The following is an 18,139-nucleotide window of genomic DNA, read 5'->3' as shown; positions in this document are numbered from 1 at the left end:
CAGATGTAATCTTATTTCAGGTAGCTAAAGTAAGCTGCTTAGAGAATGCAATTGGCAGCTTGAAGCAAGAGCAGAAGTCCTGGGAACAGCAGAGTCAGACACTGAAAACACAGCTCACCGTTTCACAAGAAAAGGTATAATAGTGATTTTTTTGTTATAGCCCTAGATCAAAAGCATTTTTGTAATCTCTTGTAGTGCTTTTTTTTTCTCACTAAAAGCAGCCCTCCTCTAATGGATGCAAAGATGTCATGCAGCTAAGAATGGCTGCTTTGATGGTCTTTCAAAGTGATGCTCTTAAAGGACAAGAGGAAACTTGTTAAATGCAATGAGGGATTTTTTTCCCTGAGAAAAAGCCATGTTTTGCGTCTATGGCCAAGTTACTTTTGCCAACTCATTCTGCCCAATTATTCCTAAAATACTTCAGGAACTCTGCTCCCTGCTCTTCTGGCAGTGGCTTGTCCCTTGCCAAGCAGGGGAGGGGAACAAATGTCTCTCTGCTTGGCTGATCTCACTTGGGATTTCTCGTTGGCCATGGGCTGCCAGGAAGAATAAATAATTCAAGAGAAATCTTCTTTTCCTGGCATATCACAATAAATATTTGGGGCTGGAAGATGTCTGTTGAATGTAGTATTGTGGCTGTATTCAAAGAGGATGGCTACTGATATGGAACAGCCAGTCAGAAAATCATTTAGCACTTTTGAAGCGGGCTGTCAGCATTATAACTTCTTCACTCCTTCCATCAGAGATCCTAAGTATGTGTGATAGGTGGTGCATACACATCCTAGGAGACCAAGGTTATGAGAAATCTTGGTCCAGTAAATGCCAAGCTGTGTTCCTGCTCGTTACAGGTTCAGAGTTTAGATGAAACGCTGCAAAATACCAACCTTCAAATGTCCCGACTAAAATCAGACTTACGGGTGACACAACAGGAGAAGGAAACTCTTAAACAAGAAGTGATGTCTTTGCACAAGCAACTGCAGAATGCCAATGAAAAGGTAATGGACTTCAGGTGCCTCAAAGTCAGTCAACTTTGCATGCCAGGGTTTACAGACACAAGCTGCTGCTCTGCTCTAGCCTGACACTGTAGCCAACTTATTTCTTTACGTTTGCCTGTCCACTAAAAGGACACAAATATGTGGCAGGCTTGAGCAAGTAGACTCTGAGTTATGCAACTATTGATTTATTTTTTTTTAAACAAGTGATAAAGCTCATAATTTAAAAAATCTGAGAGGAGGTGGGTACAAGAAAAAGCCCTATTTGAATGATGTTTTCTGTATTCAGTAGTTTTCCATTTTAAAACGGTTAACTATAATTAGTCTTGTTGGATTGTATATAATGTGCAGATTTTAAACTTCTTTTAAAAAAACTTGTAAGTTTTGAACATAAGGACAGATGATGATCAGCCCATCTCCTGAGTTTCCATTCTTCCCTGAAAGAAATCTTTGGGGGGGGAAAAAATATATCTCTGGACAATATATGAATTTCCACCTATCAAAACTATAAACATATTAACAATCAAACGAGTAATTGACGGGATCTAATTTTCACTCAAACTTGGTTTTGAAAGGCACAGTATTATAATCAGCCTCTCTTAACTGATGAGGAACTGTAACTGAAGGAGGTTGTAGCCAGCAGTCTTGGGATTGGTATTATGAATTCAGTTAGTAATTTGGCTTGTTTGCCATGTAATTAAGGAATATTTAATGTCCACATGGAAAAGAGGCTGTTTCAGAATTGTACAACAGAAACTAAATTACAGCTATTACCGAATAATATATAATACTGGGTTTATTACTTGCCTGATGGGGCTCTGAAATGTAGCACAAATTGCTTTTTTTTTGTGTTGTTGAACTCTGTGCACTCCTATCAACCATTCTAGTGCACAGCTATTATCTATGATTTGAGCAAAGGGAAACACTTTGGGTTTGCACTGTGATTAGCACATTGGGTTTCTTAGGGGAAAAGTGTGTAAGCTGTGAGGAAGATGGGAATCCTGCAACTTTAGAGTCTGCAATTACTGAAAGCCTACTTAAAGCCCACCTGAATAGAGAAAATATCTGCTTCTTTGTTTAAGGCCTAACCCTACAATTCTGTCTCTTAAGAATCGGGTTCTAGAACTGGCTGTGCCTTCCTCAGGGCTGCAGGACCAACAGAGGCAAATACACTGGGATGAACTGGACCAGCTGACAAAACAGGAGCAGCAGCTGCTCAGGCAGGAGAATGAGAGGCTGCAGAGAGAAGTGCAGAGCACTAAAACAGACCTGACTCACTCCAGGGAGAAGGTAACCTGACCAAGATGACAGATCACAGAGGTGGTCCCCGCATGCTAGGCAAAACTTGATGATTCTTCTTTTGCAATAGGTGATACAGGAAAGGAATATTGTTCCTTAGTTTTGAATAGAAAGGTTTGCAGAAAGAATGCATAATGGAGTAGTGTTCCATTGTCTGCACCGAATAGGTAGACACTCGTGATGTTTCAAACAGCTCTTCTTCAAAAGAAGATCCTGCTAACTTGTGTCTAAGGTTCTGGTCTGACTTTCAGTTAATGCCTTTCTTAAAGAAGTTTGTAATATTCCTAGCATCCTTCATGTGCAATTTCTTGGCTTACGGTATTAGGCAGATTATGGGCAGGAGGAAGGGCAAGAAGGACAATATGATGTCCTTCTTGCTAAAAAGCTAAAATGTCAAAAATAACCCAGAATCTGTTATGAGTCCAAAATAGATTGGTACTTGGTATTTTAAGTGAAGTAGATGCACTTTGATTTGTTTGAATTGTCTGGAACATCTTTCCACATTTTTTCATCTCTGGTCTCTTTAGATGCGACAGCTGGAATCTACTATCCTTTCCCTAAAGCACCAAAAGCATCAAAGCCAGTTGGGTATTGTCAAAGCCATAGAGCAAGAGAAATTAAGCTTGAAGAGAGAGTGTGAACAGCTTCAGAAGGAGTTGTCATCTGCAAACAGGAAGGTTAGTTTTAGATGGTAAATATGTGACTCAATGCAGTATTTTCCATCTCTAAGAGCTAATGTAGTAAGCTGTGATTTTTCTTTTACTCCGAGCTTTGCGCTCTTTGTCTCTTATGAAACCCTGTCCCAGGGAGCTGAGAATCTTCTGTGCTTTTGCAGAGCATGCAGGGTGGGACTCCATGCCGATGTGTTGCAGGACTTTTAGTCAGCACAAACAGTTCCAGTGGTAAAACATGGGAACCATAAACAAAACGCAGGCTGCTCAAGTGCTCTGCAATACACAGTGCTTACACAGTAGCATTACCGCTTTTGGGTTAAACCCTGCTTATTCTTTGAAACTTGTCAGAGATGCTGTATAACATTGTCTTAGACATCACTTTTAGCAAAGCATTACACTTATCCAAAAATACTTATGTCTCTTAATCTTGAATTGTCTTGATGTGCAATGATTTGTGACTTGCACATTGCAGGGGAAAAGAAAATGGATAAAATAAGAAACTACTACCTTTCTAAGGAAACTTCTTGTCTTTAATAGATCAGTCAGATGAATTCTCTTGAACGTGAACTGGAAACCAGCTCAGAAAATGATGGGCTAAGAAAAAAGCAAGTCAAACTGGATGATCAGTTAATGGAGGTACTTTTCCATCAGTGTTGACTGTACTGAATAGTGTGGGGCTTTATTACTATCTCACTTCCTGCTGAATCTATTAATTTATTTAAAAACAGCTTCTAGATGTGTAGGAACAGAGGGAATTAATTGAAATTAGAATTGGTCTCCCCTAATGCCTAATCTCATCTTTCATGATCAAGATGTTAGTGTGGCAAACTTGCCTCTCTGAAGCATGTTGTGATTTATCGTCATTCATGTAAGGCTTCAGATATAAAATCAAATAGCGAAGAAATTTGTTTCTGTGCTTGAAGCAAGGCTGACACTTTCCTCTTTCTTTTTAAAGCGTGTAACCTCAAGTTTCCTAACTAATATTTGCGCAATGCTGCTTTTAGTGTAGAAACCTGTCCTTAGTTACTATGGGAACAATTTGCTGAATTTAAGCCTTGCTGTTTTATCTAGATGGTGATAGACTAACAATTTCCACTACTTGCTGTTAATCTAAAGGCATGAGTGAAAACTTCAGTTGAAATTCTTCCAAAGGCTGCTGTAAATGTGGAAGTTTGTTCAGTACTGCTGGAGACAAATCACGCTGGATGTTAAGAAAACTCCGTAATTCTTAGGTGCCCTTGGTTACAAGAACGGACAAGCTTCAACTATGTGAAGTTGGTGTATCCCTTAAAGTCAGGCTAGATCTCCAAGTTGTCTCTCAGCAGTCCTGCCTAAACTTGATGTTTTAAATTTGAGTTTAAAACATATTACTAAAAAAACTCAACAAAACACATTTTTGACTTGTTCCATAAATCAAAGTGTCTTCTACGTGAGGCTTTTACACCACTGTTTATTAAAAGGCTTCATGTTTTTCATCAAAAGAGCAAATGGGAGGCGTTTGAACATACCATGTAATTACCTGTAAAACTGTAAAAAACTTAATTAGAAAAGATGAGATTTTGACAAGTTATTGAAAAGACTGTTTATATGCCCTGTGCTTTTGTTTATATAGTCTTAATTAAGGTTTGGGAAAATTCCAAACACTGTTAAATGCTTTGGTATAAACATCAAGCATGGAATAGTGTTTTTTCCTAAAATTTGTATTTCAAACATGCCGGGCTTCTGTTACTCCTGATAACATTTTCCCAGCAGGTGTGTGTAACATTCACTTAGTGCTTTATGACTTCTAACTTTCTCTTTTGTACCTGTTCTCCTTTTGTTCATGGCTAACCTGTCTAGAACTCAGTGGTTGGAACTAGCAGAGAAGGGTGCAGTTCTCTTTCTGAAATAGTGTGCGAAGGTAGAGCAATCATTTTCAATGTACTACCACAGCATGGAGAAAACATTTCTTTTTTATAGTTATTTTTTTTTATTATTATTATTCCATGCATCTTTTAAGTAAAGAAGCCACTATTCATTTTTATGTAGATTTTAACTTCGACAGCTGCACTAACTTCTCTGTGGTTAGTGTATCGTGCAATTTGATACTGTACACCAAGCATTGCCATGAAAATGGAGAGAAATAACCAATTACATTCAAAAGAATTAAATGATTATAACAAAATGAAAAGTGGCTCAACCCTTTCCTTTGAAACCGCTGACCGTGAGGCTTGAAGGTGTTTGCATATTTACCTCTGATATCTGCATGCTTTTTCACCAGACTGTCATATGTTTCCTTAATATTTTAACTGATCCGTGATCATGCTATCACCCCTAATAGTTTTAGCAGGTTCATTATTGTTCCACTTTCTTCCAAAGATGAATACAGCACAACTATATTGTTCTAGTTAGCCACGCAATTGGTATTTAATTTTAAGATGCTGTTAACATTGACTGTTTCTTCAGCCCCTTCATTAGATCTCACATGCTTCACAATGTTACATGAAACTCTAAACAAATTCCATCAAAATTTCATTGTTTTCACTGTTTATATTGTCAGTGAAAAAATAGCTCCTTTACAGACTAGTTGATTCAAGAGAACCTCCTGACAGCTTGAACTACAAATAGTTTTATTTTAAAGTACTTACGAATCTATTTTCTGTTTACCTGGACCAGCAGAGATGTACCTATATTAACATGGCCAGAAGAGCTGCACCATTATGAAAAATGCTTACAGTTTATATTATAAATGAGCTCAGTAACTGAAATATGATTATGAATTGAGGCCTTAATTCTACAATTTGTGAAAGGAAAATTAAAACCACTAACACAATCTTATATGCCTTTTCCTAAGGGAACAGAATAATGGTTTTGAGATAAGAGGTGAGAATTTTATGATGTGGTCAGCTGGGGTCCTTTTTGTATCAGATTAATACTTTCTTCCTACATTCAAGCTGCAAGTCATCTTTGAACATCAGGGGGTTTACTGTACAGTCCTGGTCCTTTTTTTTAGTATTATCAACTATTACAACTGCGAGCTAGTCTTACCTGGATTTTACTTTAGTCTAGAAAAATGTTAAATTGTTTCACGTGGCTATCTTGGCTTTTAATATTGACTGAAAGTTCGTCTAATGCTGGGCCAGTTTATCTAACTTGGGCTATTGTGGATGCAATGCTTCTGTAGTAAGGCAACACCAGAAATGCCTCTCTTCTAGCCACCTTCATCCACTAACTGTCATGGCATTGCTTGGGAGCAGCATCCCATGATGTGAGATGAAAGCAAGACATGCAATCTGAGGTAGTTTAATTCCAAATGTATCATGTATCCATATGTCAAGGGCCTCTCTGAGTGTACCTTTGCTCATGCAGCACAGACACTTGGGAGGACTCCAGACTTGCCATCAAACTCTGCTTGTGGCGTGTCTTGAAATTAAAATTGTAAAATGTGTTAAAATTTCTAGTGTAGTAGTGAACGCAAGGAAAGATAGATGGGATTCTAAATACTGAATTCTGAATGTAATATAGCAGCTGGCATCAAATTAAGTCATCACACATTACACCGAAAATTTGTTTTGTTTTTGAGAATGTTATCTCTCCATCTTAGATTAGATTAAAGACTAGAAATAATTGGCACTGGTGGACAGCTTAAGCCTGTCTTGTGCTAGTGCTTTTATTTGTAAGTGGATAGTATTTTTAGAAAAGCTGCTAAGATCAAGGTTAAAATTAAAAAAGACCATGAAGTTAAACCTCATAACAGGCCCATTTAACTGATAGGATTTAATCAGAAATGCAATGATTTTGTAATTTAGGTCTGAAAATATGAATCGATCCTTGGATTCCTTTAGACTTCAGAACTGCATGTAAAGATGCATCTTTTTTCCACTGGAAAGGTAAAAGCTGTCTAGTTTGCGTTACCAAGTTCAGGCTAGTTTCTCTTGCATACAAGAAATTGTTCAAGAGTAACCTGATGTCTAGCACATTGCTGACAGATACCTTGTGTGAACAGCAGTGCTGCTTTCTCCTGACGGTTGATGTCCTTTGGTCTTCAGATGCTCCACTCAAGCGGCAGTGTGATGCTTAGCCAGCCTCCGCACTCCCGGGAGCTCCAGCAGCAAGGCTGTGCAATGGTGCCCAAGGAACAGTTCCTGCAGCTCCAACACCAGCTCCTACAAGCAGAGAGGAGGAGTCAACGTCTTCAGGAAGAACTTGAAAGTAGACCCTCTGAAACAAACATGCAACAGGTAAAGCTCTCATTACTCTGCAGGTTACAACTTTAAAAGGGTACCTGGTTAGTTTTCTTGGTTTTTCAATTCTGATGAGATCCATTCTCTGTTTATGCCAGTTCAAAAATGAAAATTAAAATTCATTCTATCAAAGATATATACAAAACCTCTGTTATTTAGCATATATAGCTTGAGCCATCGCTTAATTCTGAAGTCATCTTAATCTTTTGAAATAAAAAACACCCCCATCCACATTCAACTGGCTTTTCTCCTTCTGATCAATGTGCAGTAAGTGTTTATAGGGTGGGGGGGTTTTTTGGTTTTGTTTTCTTTACCTAATGTCTATGTCTGGAATCATTGTTTTAAAGAATACACTACACCACATATTGCACAAGCACATACCCATCACACACAAAATACTAGTTTGGGCTGTTGCTGTCATACAGAGTTCTGTCAGCTGTAGCAGAGCAGAATACAAGCAACTTAATCTTTTTTTCTAAGGTCAGCCTATCTTTATTTGGCCATAAGGCAAGACACTGGAGAACACCATTACTGTTACATAGAAACTTCAACATTGGCAATTCTGAGGATCAAAAAGAATAAAATATCTTAATTCACAGGAAGATGACATCTACTGCACTTATTGGGCAGAGTCATTCTTAGTGTTTTTTGGGGGTTTTAACGTGTAAAACTGAATTAAAGGCAATAGGTAGAAAAGTTTGCATCTCCCATATAAAAATTAAGCTTGGGGACTAGGCTTGCCAAATGACACTCTGTTTCAAAAAGTAACCAGATCTCTAAATCTGTAAAGCTATGGCTCAGGCCATAGGCCTTAAAATAATATTGCAACTTGATCTTATGAGAAAATACAAAGCTCTAAATAACTTAGATAAAATACTAACACTTCTATTAATCTGTTAGAAAAAAAACCACCACCACCACACCTTTACATTTTAAACTGAAATTGCAGTCATGTTTTTAAAAAAAACAACTTTGAAGCTCAAAAATCTCTGAACACGTTAACGGGGTATTCTGGAATAAAGGTATTATGGAGAGAGTATATGCAGTAATAGTTTCTAAGCTTCTGAAACTTGGACTAAAAATTCTTTTAAGAAAGGCAAAAAAATCAAAATCCCTACCCTCAAAAGAAGTTAACAGCAAATAATATAAGTAAAAATAAATCAATTGTAAGGTTCTCTTTCTTTCAGCTGAGTCCCAATAGAAGTGCATTACCACAGGCTAATGTACTTGGTCCTGTAAAGTGGAAAGTAGAGCATACAGTTTAATTTTGAAATCAATAAAAGCCATATTACAGCAGTATCATCTACAAATGAGTGTGCTGTGTATTGCATTAGGAGTGATGACTTTGTCATTTTGCCTTTGAAAGCCTGAGAAACAATTTGCAAACTAGTCATATCCTGCAACTTGTAGTTCTACAGGTAAATCACTTGTACATTTCCTGTAAAAGCTTTTATTCTGCAAAGCTTAATGAAATTAAAAATACTTGGAGAGGCTTTGCAAATATTTGCTGTCAATGCACTAATGCACTTTATTAGGTTTATGGTGTTTGGAGTTTTTTGCTTCAAGTGTTTATAACATCTTCTATGGCTTTTTTTTTTTATGGGCTTTACTAGATAACTTTCTAAAATCATTATTAAACACGTGCATTCTACAACTGTAGACAAGGCCAAATTTGTTTCAGTTTGTCTGAATTTTGATGTTTCTGTAAGCACATCTTGCTTTAATTCTCACTGTTGATTTTTTTCTTAGTCATCCTGATTCTTAGGGTTAACATTTAGTTGAGCTTATGTCCATTTTAATGTCCCCTTTAGCATCTTGAAAAATTGCATCCTAATCCCTCTTCATCATCTTTTCACCAGTGAGTACGTCAGGTTATCTCCGTGCTTTCTGTGTAACCTTAATCACCTAGTTTTGCTGCTGCTGCTTTGCACTTTGCAGCTTTCTTAGATCCTGAGTTCTTCTGTGTAATAAGGTATCCAAAGTTATCCCTCTCCTTTCTGGAGTTTGTGTTCATCATGCTTTGCAATTTTCATTGCTTTTTTGATCATGGCAGTGGTGGCCTGTGTTCTCATTCATTTTACAGTCAGTCTTGAGCTACTGTCCTCCAAAGGCTACTGTCATATGTTCAAATTTCACTAAATTAAAACTCCTGAGCCTTTTCTACTGTGTTAACCTGTCTGGACTCTTCTCAATTCCAAATGACTGTTTCTGCTGTCTCATGCCTGCTGCGCAGTAGCAATCACTGCACTTTCTTCTGATATTCCTTCCTCAGTAACTAGATTTGGGAGCCTGTTAGTGACCCAACGTTTTCTGAAGTTGTTTTAGAACCTCTGCTAACCAATATTTTTGTTCAGAGTACTTAAAGATGCTCAACTTCCCCTTTCTTCAGCTTTTCATTTAAAAATTCAAATCACCTCTGACCAACAGCTTGTTCACCTGTCTCAGGAAAAGACTTACAACTAGATTTAAAATAAAAATGCAGATAAGTTTTCAGAGGTCAGTTGGACCACATTTATCACAAATGCTATTCGGCAATCTGTGAGATTATATATATATATATACACACAAGTATATAGTGGCAGATAATTTCCTCTAAGAAAATTGCTTTGCTAATTGCAGTTAATCACTGCCACTGATCTTTTTAAATGCCTCAAAAACCATGGATAAGCCACCTGAAGAGTCCTTACATCTAGAAAATGCATCCTGAATATCTCCTCAATTGCCTACATGTAGTGCTAATACTAGTATTTAGAGAATATAATATGTGATACTCTGCATGTTTTCTTTTGTGTGTGTTTTTGTTTGTCTTGTGTTGCTTGCTTTGCTTGTATTGGTGGTTTGCTTTAATATACGTACATATTTAAAAGAAAATCTGGATATCAGGGTGAAGTATCCCACTTGCCTTCTTTCTCTAGGCCTTGCTACCGGAGCAGCGAGCAGTGCATGCAGATTCCTACCGGAGGATCGGGCACCTCTGACAGCTTGGCTGCTTATGATCTCATTCCTTACCATGACAAACACACACAAACACACGAACTGGCATAAGCTGAGAAACTTGAGGATCAAATTATTTTGTGCTTTTTTTTTAAAAAAAAAAAAAAAAGAGGAAAAAAAAGAAAAAATCTCCACAGTGTTATTTCCTATTTATTTGTCTAGAAGCTATTTTGTGAAAGTTCATAAACTGTCTTTTTTAATTTGTTACAAATACTGTTTATTTATGTTATTTAAAATGTGGAGCTGTTCAGTGTGGAAAGAGACTATTTTTCTCAAATGGTACTAATTTTATATGAGATTTGAAGAAAATCTGGGGTATTTATACTGCATTTTTGTATAAGATGTATAAACTTTTTAACAGGGAAAGATGACATTTTTTGATGTAAATGAAAAATAAAATTTTTTTTTAAACAGAATGTCTCTTGTCTTAATAGTATCAATAGTTTCAGCTTTATGAGCATAATGAACAAATTTTAGACAGAATGTCTTTGATACTGAGGATTGTCATATCAGGACTTCTGGGAAAGTTTTGTAATAGGGGATGTACTTAAGTATAGCCACTCAGCTTCACTTCAGCGGACATACCTCTGCATTTAAGAAAAGAATTTGCATAGTACACGGGCATATTCTGCCCAAAAAGGGAGAATTATTAACACACTTGTTTCTTGGGTAACATTCCTTAAAGGTTTTTCTTTTGTCTCAGATTACTAGATTAAACTAGGTTGTGGGGGTTTTTAATACTTCAGTGGGTCAGCAAAACACCTCATTAAGGCCTATGATTTTTCTAGTTTGGAACTATGAACAGTTTCAGCTGTTTGCTTTCAGAGATCTTTTTGTTCCTACCTTTCTAATGACCTGGAAGCTAATGCTTGAGCTGGCTTCTCCCATTAAATATGAAATCATATGAAGTTAAGACAGAACATTCTTAAATAAGCTTTAAACCAAAAAACAGGGATCACACAGTGGTCTCAATACCTAACTCTTAACTTCCAGTTAACTACTCACTCAAGGTTCCTGCAAACCCTATGGAGTGTTAACAGTCAGCCATGGTTTTGAATTCCAATCAAATTTAAAAAGATAGCTCAAGATAATTGGGCTAGAGTGTTCCCTGCTAATTCTGTTTAATAATACTTTTTTTAATCCAGAAAAATATCCAGTCCAACAACACTGTACAGCAACTTTCTCTAAGACTGTAATGTAACTTTTTTCAATTTTTACACAAGCTAAATGGTCATATAACCCCATACACAAACTTAAGAAGTTTCTGGTGGTGTAACTAATAAAAAGTTGAGCAGACTTCAGTCAGTCCCTTAAGGGCATCTTTTTACAGCAGTTTCCATGAGCAGCTACCTACCCGAAACAACACTCCTCCCTCAGTTTTTCATTTATTCACTTCCATGTGTGTGAAGGTACTTTGGTTTTGATCGAATTATGTTTTGGGGATTTCTCAAAGTTAATCTCAGATGACTTCTTAGAATTAGAGTAGCAAGCTAGCATTAAAATAAAGAATCTCTTTTCTCTGCAGTTGATTGTCTAAAGTTCCCAAATACAAACAAGCTTTCCTGTAGTTCCTGGTGTTTCTAATTCATTTGGGAGAATTTCACTCTAATGTTGGTGTAACAGACACCCTCATGACACTCAGGTTTTTATGCTTTTAGTTAAGGCTCTGTTAACCTCACTAAAGAAAAAGAGTAAAATCATTTTAGAGCTACTATTTGGCAACATTAGTTACCAACAACTAATCTAAAAAAAACCCACCTGTAACAAATCAAGTTTGGGATAACAGTATCCTATGTTTTTTAGGATATTACTCAATTTCAAGGGGCCTTTAGTGTGGCAGAGTTACGCTGTTAAATGTGCCCTTGTGACTTCACCTTAATATTTTTAGAAAAGTCTTAAGATTTTGATTGGTGTTTTGTTTGCCGTATTCAACAGAAATATGGCAGCACCTAAGAACAAGAAAAGGAAGTTATCCAAATCTATCTAAGAACTTAGAATTTTATATCAATTTTTCTTAGATCTGGTAATGTCAAGTGTAATTTAGACTTGGAAAACTAGCTCAATGCTGCAAGTGTCCTTTAAGTGTTGCCATAACATTTTATTTCCATGAATGGCTTATTAATTCATTTGACTCTTTAAAATAGATTCAAATGTGAAGTGCCAGCTGTTTTCTTAAGTATAAACTGAAGGAGACTGGTAAATGTGAACTGTTTTTTGTTAACCGAGTTTCACGTAAATGTTGCTTTCCAGGGGAGTCATGAGCAGCTTCTAAAAATGATGGAAGAACGTATGATGGATGTTGAACAGAAACTAAGGCTTGTGAAGAGGCTTCTCCAAGATAAAGTAAATCAGCTGAAAGAACAAGTAAGTATTCTTACTCTTTCCTCAAATCATCCCTGTTACTTCCATAAACAACTAAGTGGATAAAAGCTGCCAAGCCATTCTTGCTTAGAATAAAGTTAAAGGTACTTGTTATTTTAATGCCTCTGAGCTAAAGTACAGCATATTTGCCCACAACTTCCTAAAATTCCAAACTGGGGACTGAATCCACCACTCATTAATTTCCTAAAAGCTGTGCTTGTTTGGTGTGCTGGTGCCCTTAAAGTTAGGAAACAAACACCAAATTCCAGCCAAGTATGCTAAGTGGAAAAGTTTTTTAGAAAAGGAGGAAAAAGGCGGACAGACAGGATTACTGTACAATGATTGATTTCTTGATGCCCCCTGCCCCAACACATCCCTTGCTTGACTTGGTTTTGGTGTTTTTGTTCTTGCCACCTTCATTTGATGGCATCCCCATCATTTAATTCAGCATCCGAGATAAGGTCATAGCAAAGCCATTAAATATGCCACAGACCCATGCACTTTGCTGAAATGTTAATATTTCAGCTTTTCACTGTGTTGCCTTTTTGTACTGATGAATTTTAGTTAACAGGTGCCTCCAAGGAGAGGACAGAGCTAAATCCCAAACTGGACACTGCCAAAAGAAGAATTATGTTTATTCCCAAACTATTTTTCTGCTAAGTTTTGCCTAAAAGTAATCTTCACTGTGTAAAAAAAGACGTATGTTTTTCTAGGTTAACTTATTTTGATACTTTGGTTTTAATTTAAAGTATAAATTCTGAATTTACTGTCTGCCACCTTCAGAAGTCCTCAGTAGTGGAGGAAAAGGTGGCTTTTGAGCACTTAGGCATGATATGGTAACAATGTCTGTTTTCTACTGAGGTACGGTTTCCTCTTCTATGTTAAGGAAGTGCTATACTGACAGGGCCTCCTGCCAAAGGGCTGTTCCCAAAAGCATGTAGACAAGTGCTAGGCTATGCTCCCCAATTTTTTAGGAGGTGCTGATAGTCCAAACCTTGGAGGAAGTATCTCTATGGGATCACTGGGCTTGTGGATTCTATTGTGAACTAGATTTATCCTTAGAGTACAAACGCTATAAAGCAGTACTCATCTGACAAGACTCATTTGAAGCCCTCTGTCATCTGCCTAATCTCCTTAGAAAGTCTTACCAGTTTCAAAATATTCATAGTATCTATGATGACTCCACAAACATACAGGTTTTTAACAAAGGAAAATAAGAAAAAATGGCTGGGTTATCTTCCTTTGATATTTCACTTACAATAAACACATTCAACTACTTTCCCAGCACTGTTTTTGCTTTTAATTTTGTTTTGCTTGTTTGTTTTGGGGTTTTTTGCTTTTAATTTGCTGAGTAATTAATGTTCTATTCACAATTCAGCTTTCAAAGAACACTAAAGCAGATGCAATGGTCAAGGATCTCTATGTTGAGAATGCACAACTGCTGAAGGCTTTGGAGATGACAGAACAGCGGCAGAAAACTGCTGAAAGGAAAAACTATTTACTAGAAGAAAAAATTGCCAACCTCAATAGAATAGTAAAGAACCTGGCATCCCCATCATTTAATTCAGCATCCGAGATAAGGTCATAGCAAAGCCATTAAATATGCCACAGACCCATGCACTTTACTGAAATGTTAATATTTCAGCTTTTCACTGTGTTGCCTTTTTGTACTGATGAATTTTAGTTAACAGGTGCCTCCAAGGAGAGGACAGAGCTAAATCCCAAACTGGACACTGCCAAAAGAAGAATTTTGTTTATTCCCAAACTATTTTTCTGCTAAGTTTTGCCTAAAAGTAATCTTCACTGTGTAAAAAAAGACGTATGTTTTTCTAGGTTAACTTATTTTGATACTTTGGTTTTAATTTAAAGTATAAATTCTGAATTTACTGTACTGAATCGATTATTCCTATCTAGATTGAAGCCAAGGTCTAATGCAAACTTACCTTACTGAATTCAAAACTTCAAAATATTTTTGGCTTTCTGGAATACTTCATGGTCCAAACCTAGTAATATTGATAGGTCAGTCTTCAACACTAGCAGTGTAATTGCTATTGAAAGCAAGACTTTCCTGATACGGTCTGTGTCCTGCAAACTGGTTGTGGTTTCTGTAAAGCAATATGCTCCACTTGATGCATTAGGCTTCTGGGTTATTCTTCATGGCTGTTTCTCTTCAGAGCTCAGAAAAAAGATTTTCTTAAAAATACATAAATAGACCTCTGCCTCCAACTAAGTGTAACAGTATTTCATCTGAAGAAGTTTCCCTGATGGCAAATAGAGACTACTACTTTTTTTTTTTTTTTAAAGCTGTGCTGCCAGACAACTTAAAAATTATAGAGGCCTTAATTATTTTGTGTGTAGAAATGTTATATAAGGAAGAGTCACTGAACAGAAGTGAAATGTGAATTCTGTTTATGTAATTTGTAAATTCAGTAAAGCAGTGGAGTTTATTAAACAACTGGTAGAAGAATGAAGAGGGGGACTTGAATGATTTTGTGAAATCCTGTCATTAGGCCTCACAAACATGGACCTTTGTCATTAGTGCAGTGTTCGTTTTGACCCAAGTGATAATTTGGAAAGGCTTTTGTAGTAGTAGATCCTAGTACAGAATCTAAGTTTGTAATTAATTGTGAAGAAACATATTCAATGTGAATATGAAGTACTCAGGGAGTAATAGCCTAAATTAGCTTCCTTCAACATTGTACATGTGGAGATTCATGTCAATTGGTGAAGATAAATATGCATTAGGAAAAGCAGGATAAACCAAATCATATTTGGATGAATATTACCTTAGTACTCCTAGACCAACATGCAGAAGTGCTGTAGTCATGAAGGTCGAACAGCTTCAAGGTTGGTAATGACAGGCGGTACCTCCTACTTAAGCAGTCGATACAGCTGGGGAAATGCAAGCTTTCTGCAACACCTTCAAGACTGAGAGGGGTCCGACACAAAAGCAGTTGAATAAGACTTTGCATGCTGAAATGCTTGTATATAAACTATTAGTGCAAATAGTCTAAATGCCCTGCCACTGCCTTGCCTCCATCAGACCAGTAAGATACATTCGAACAATGTAAATAAAACTGGTGAAAGGGGCCGTACTGGCAATACTTGAAACTGGGGCTCCTTAAATATGCATGAATTGAAAACACAGAGGAAGATGGTGAGATATTTTGTCTCCAAGGCTGCTAGCAAGGTGGCAATTCTGACAGCATTTGCAATGAGCCAAAAGTCCCCCAGAAAATGGGATAATACTGCCTACAAGCTGTGGAGTAACCTACAGGAAAAGACTTTCACGCAGTACTGATTAGCATGTGGCTGTAGGGGATGCTATCTATGTCTACGTGGTTACTTAGTGACTTTGGAGGGTTGAGGGACTAGACATACAGGGTATGACCTCCTCTCCTCCTCTCTCATTGCTTTATGCAAGCAACATAGTGGAAATGGAAATAAAATCACCTAAGAACAACATGTTGGAGTACCACAAAGTCCTTATAAATTATTTCACTGCTATTCTAAATGCCTATACTGGGTATTTTTCTAAGTAATCTCAAATTCAGGGATTTACATACCCTGTTTTTCAGAGACTGCAAAATTTTTTCCACAAATTTGAAATGTGTCAAATTGACGAACTGCATTGATGTAAATCAGAGCTTTTAAAAATCTGAAGTAGGGAGATCTTGTTTCTTTTAGTATGAATCAGTAAATGTTATCAGTTATAATAAACCTCTATGTGTGGGCACTGGGGCTGTGTGTTCGCAATACGGTAATTGAACACACCCTAAAACCATGTCTATGTTACAGAAATCAGCAGTTTCAAAATACTTCCAGGAAACAATGTAAATGAGGTTCAGATGAACAGTATTTGGAAAAATATTACTAGCTAGCACATTTTAATACTACTTCGTATCTTGAACTAGGTTTACTGCCAATGCTCCATCCGTGACCAAAGTTTGAACACTGAACAGAAAGAATGAGTACTTCACTTAAACTATTGTGCAATTTCATCACTCAGTTTTAAAGGCTAGACTACTTAAATAGTTCTTTTAATCTCCTGCTAGTTACCAGGCTGTTGTAAACCAAACATACAGACATTTCTAGAGCACAGTACCAAAAAGGGAGCCCAGATGTTGGAACAAAAGGGAGAAACAGAGAAAAGGGACTTTGACTTCTCTCTTTCTCACCCTTCTCCTACCTTGCTCTACTTTTCTTTCACTCTTAGCTTCAGAAAACTAACCTAACCACAGGAAAGAGTAGGAGGAAAAGGAGGAAAATGTTTGGGAAATGTTTTTAGACAAAACTCCAATTTCACTGGAATATTTGTGTGAATTAATTCTCAGAAGTGCCTTTTGTAATTACATATTCCAGAACCTTTCCGTACTGTACTGTTTTTGTTGCTACAGGACAATTCAGGACAATCCCTTCGCAAATGGGGGGAACACAGAGAAAGGTAATGCTGCTTACAAACGAGTGTCGTGTTGCTTATTGGTTCATTGTGTCAGCTCAGAAGAGAAGCAGCTAGTTTTACAAAGTCTAGGCTACTGAAAATAAGCATATAAACGTGTAAGTTATTAAGCATTAGTGGTCTTTTTTGCATGAATGTGTCTCCTATGCAGTACAGGCATTTTAAAGATACCAAAGTATTTAATGCTATTGTACCAGTCGAAAGTCACTGGATTTCTAGGCCTCATTCATACAACAGGTCTTGCCAATTAAGGTATTAACTACTTTATTATCAGAAGGTGTTTTAAATGTTTTCAGCCCTTGCTTTATGAATCACTGTGAAAATAAAGGCACATAGATATCTCTGGTTGGGAGTTCTGGAAGAGAAGAGACCCAAAGTTAAATTCGTGTGTATTAAATTCACACAGTTGAAGAGCTAATTGTCAATTTAGAATTATTTAAAAGTGTACATTGCTGCACATTCTCCAATTACCACTTTAAATACAAGGAAAATGGAATTCTTTGAATTCTGATTGGGAAAAAAAATATTGCAGTATTTGATTTTTAGCCAGATTGTATGTAAGATAGAGCAGGGAACAGTCTGGATCTGGAGTAAAATCCTTTTGTTTACTTTTAGCAAATGACATCACTGTCTCTCAGGTTTTCCATCATTTACCTGTTAAGTCTCCCGTCTGGTGTCAGATGCTGTCACTTCATGACACAAGACTGCTGTATAAATGAAAAAAATTGTTTATTTTTTTCTATTGAGTTTGTTTTGTTCTGGTGTAGTATGTTGTCCTTACAACATCATGTAAAACTGAAAGATGAACCAACTTACACGTTATTTATAATGAATGTAAAAGAAAAAAAAAATAAATTACTGTATGATCCCTAGTGGCATCTTTGTTTTTCATTCGGCATGGAAGTATTTCAGTATCTTCCCACGGAAGGTGTAGGTGCTTCAAGTATCATCTGCAAATTCATCAAATGCATCCACAAAGCTATAATTATGACAGCTTGGCAGCTACTAAAAGTTGTTTCTAACATTATTAAAGTCAAAATGGACTGAAATGTAAAAACCTGACAGGCAGCAAACACACAGCTTGGTTTCAAGCACACCCCACCCTCAACCGAAGAGTAAGTATTTTTAAGCTTTGTA

The 18,139-nt window shown here is 36.9% G+C and overlaps 1 protein-coding gene across 9 annotated transcripts in view; it reads left to right on the top strand.

Annotated features, from left to right (window-relative positions):
* NIN (ninein) overlaps positions 1–17,865 on the top strand; it is a 65,503-nt gene extending 47,638 nt beyond the window's left edge. For 5 of the 9 annotated variants that reach the window (XM_037393930.1, XM_037393931.1, XM_037393932.1 and 2 more), the window contains 8 exons: positions 21–134; positions 849–995; positions 2,103–2,282; positions 2,819–2,968; positions 3,503–3,601; positions 6,994–7,185; positions 12,433–12,546; positions 13,922–17,865. In XM_037393930.1, the coding sequence (XP_037249827.1) occupies positions 21–134; positions 849–995; positions 2,103–2,282; positions 2,819–2,968; positions 3,503–3,601; positions 6,994–7,185; positions 12,433–12,546; positions 13,922–14,131 (1,206 nt within the window). In that variant the 3' untranslated portion in view covers positions 14,132–17,865. Of the gene's footprint in view, positions 1–20; positions 135–848; positions 996–2,102; positions 2,283–2,818; positions 2,969–3,502; positions 3,602–4,804; positions 4,866–6,993; positions 7,186–8,999; positions 9,047–10,103; positions 10,317–12,432; positions 12,547–13,921 lie in introns of those variants that run through there. The other 4 variants (XM_037393933.1, XM_037393934.1, XM_037393935.1 and 1 more) reach the window with 4 other exon arrangements.
* The last annotated feature ends 274 nt before the right edge of the window (positions 17,866–18,139 follow it).

This window comes from Falco rusticolus, chromosome 7 (assembly GCF_015220075.1).
Source record: "Falco rusticolus isolate bFalRus1 chromosome 7, bFalRus1.pri, whole genome shotgun sequence".
Classification (NCBI taxonomy): domain Eukaryota; kingdom Metazoa; phylum Chordata; class Aves; order Falconiformes; family Falconidae; genus Falco; species Falco rusticolus.
The sequence above is the reverse complement of the archived record's forward strand: the minus strand, read 5'-3'. Positions and strand labels throughout refer to the sequence as shown.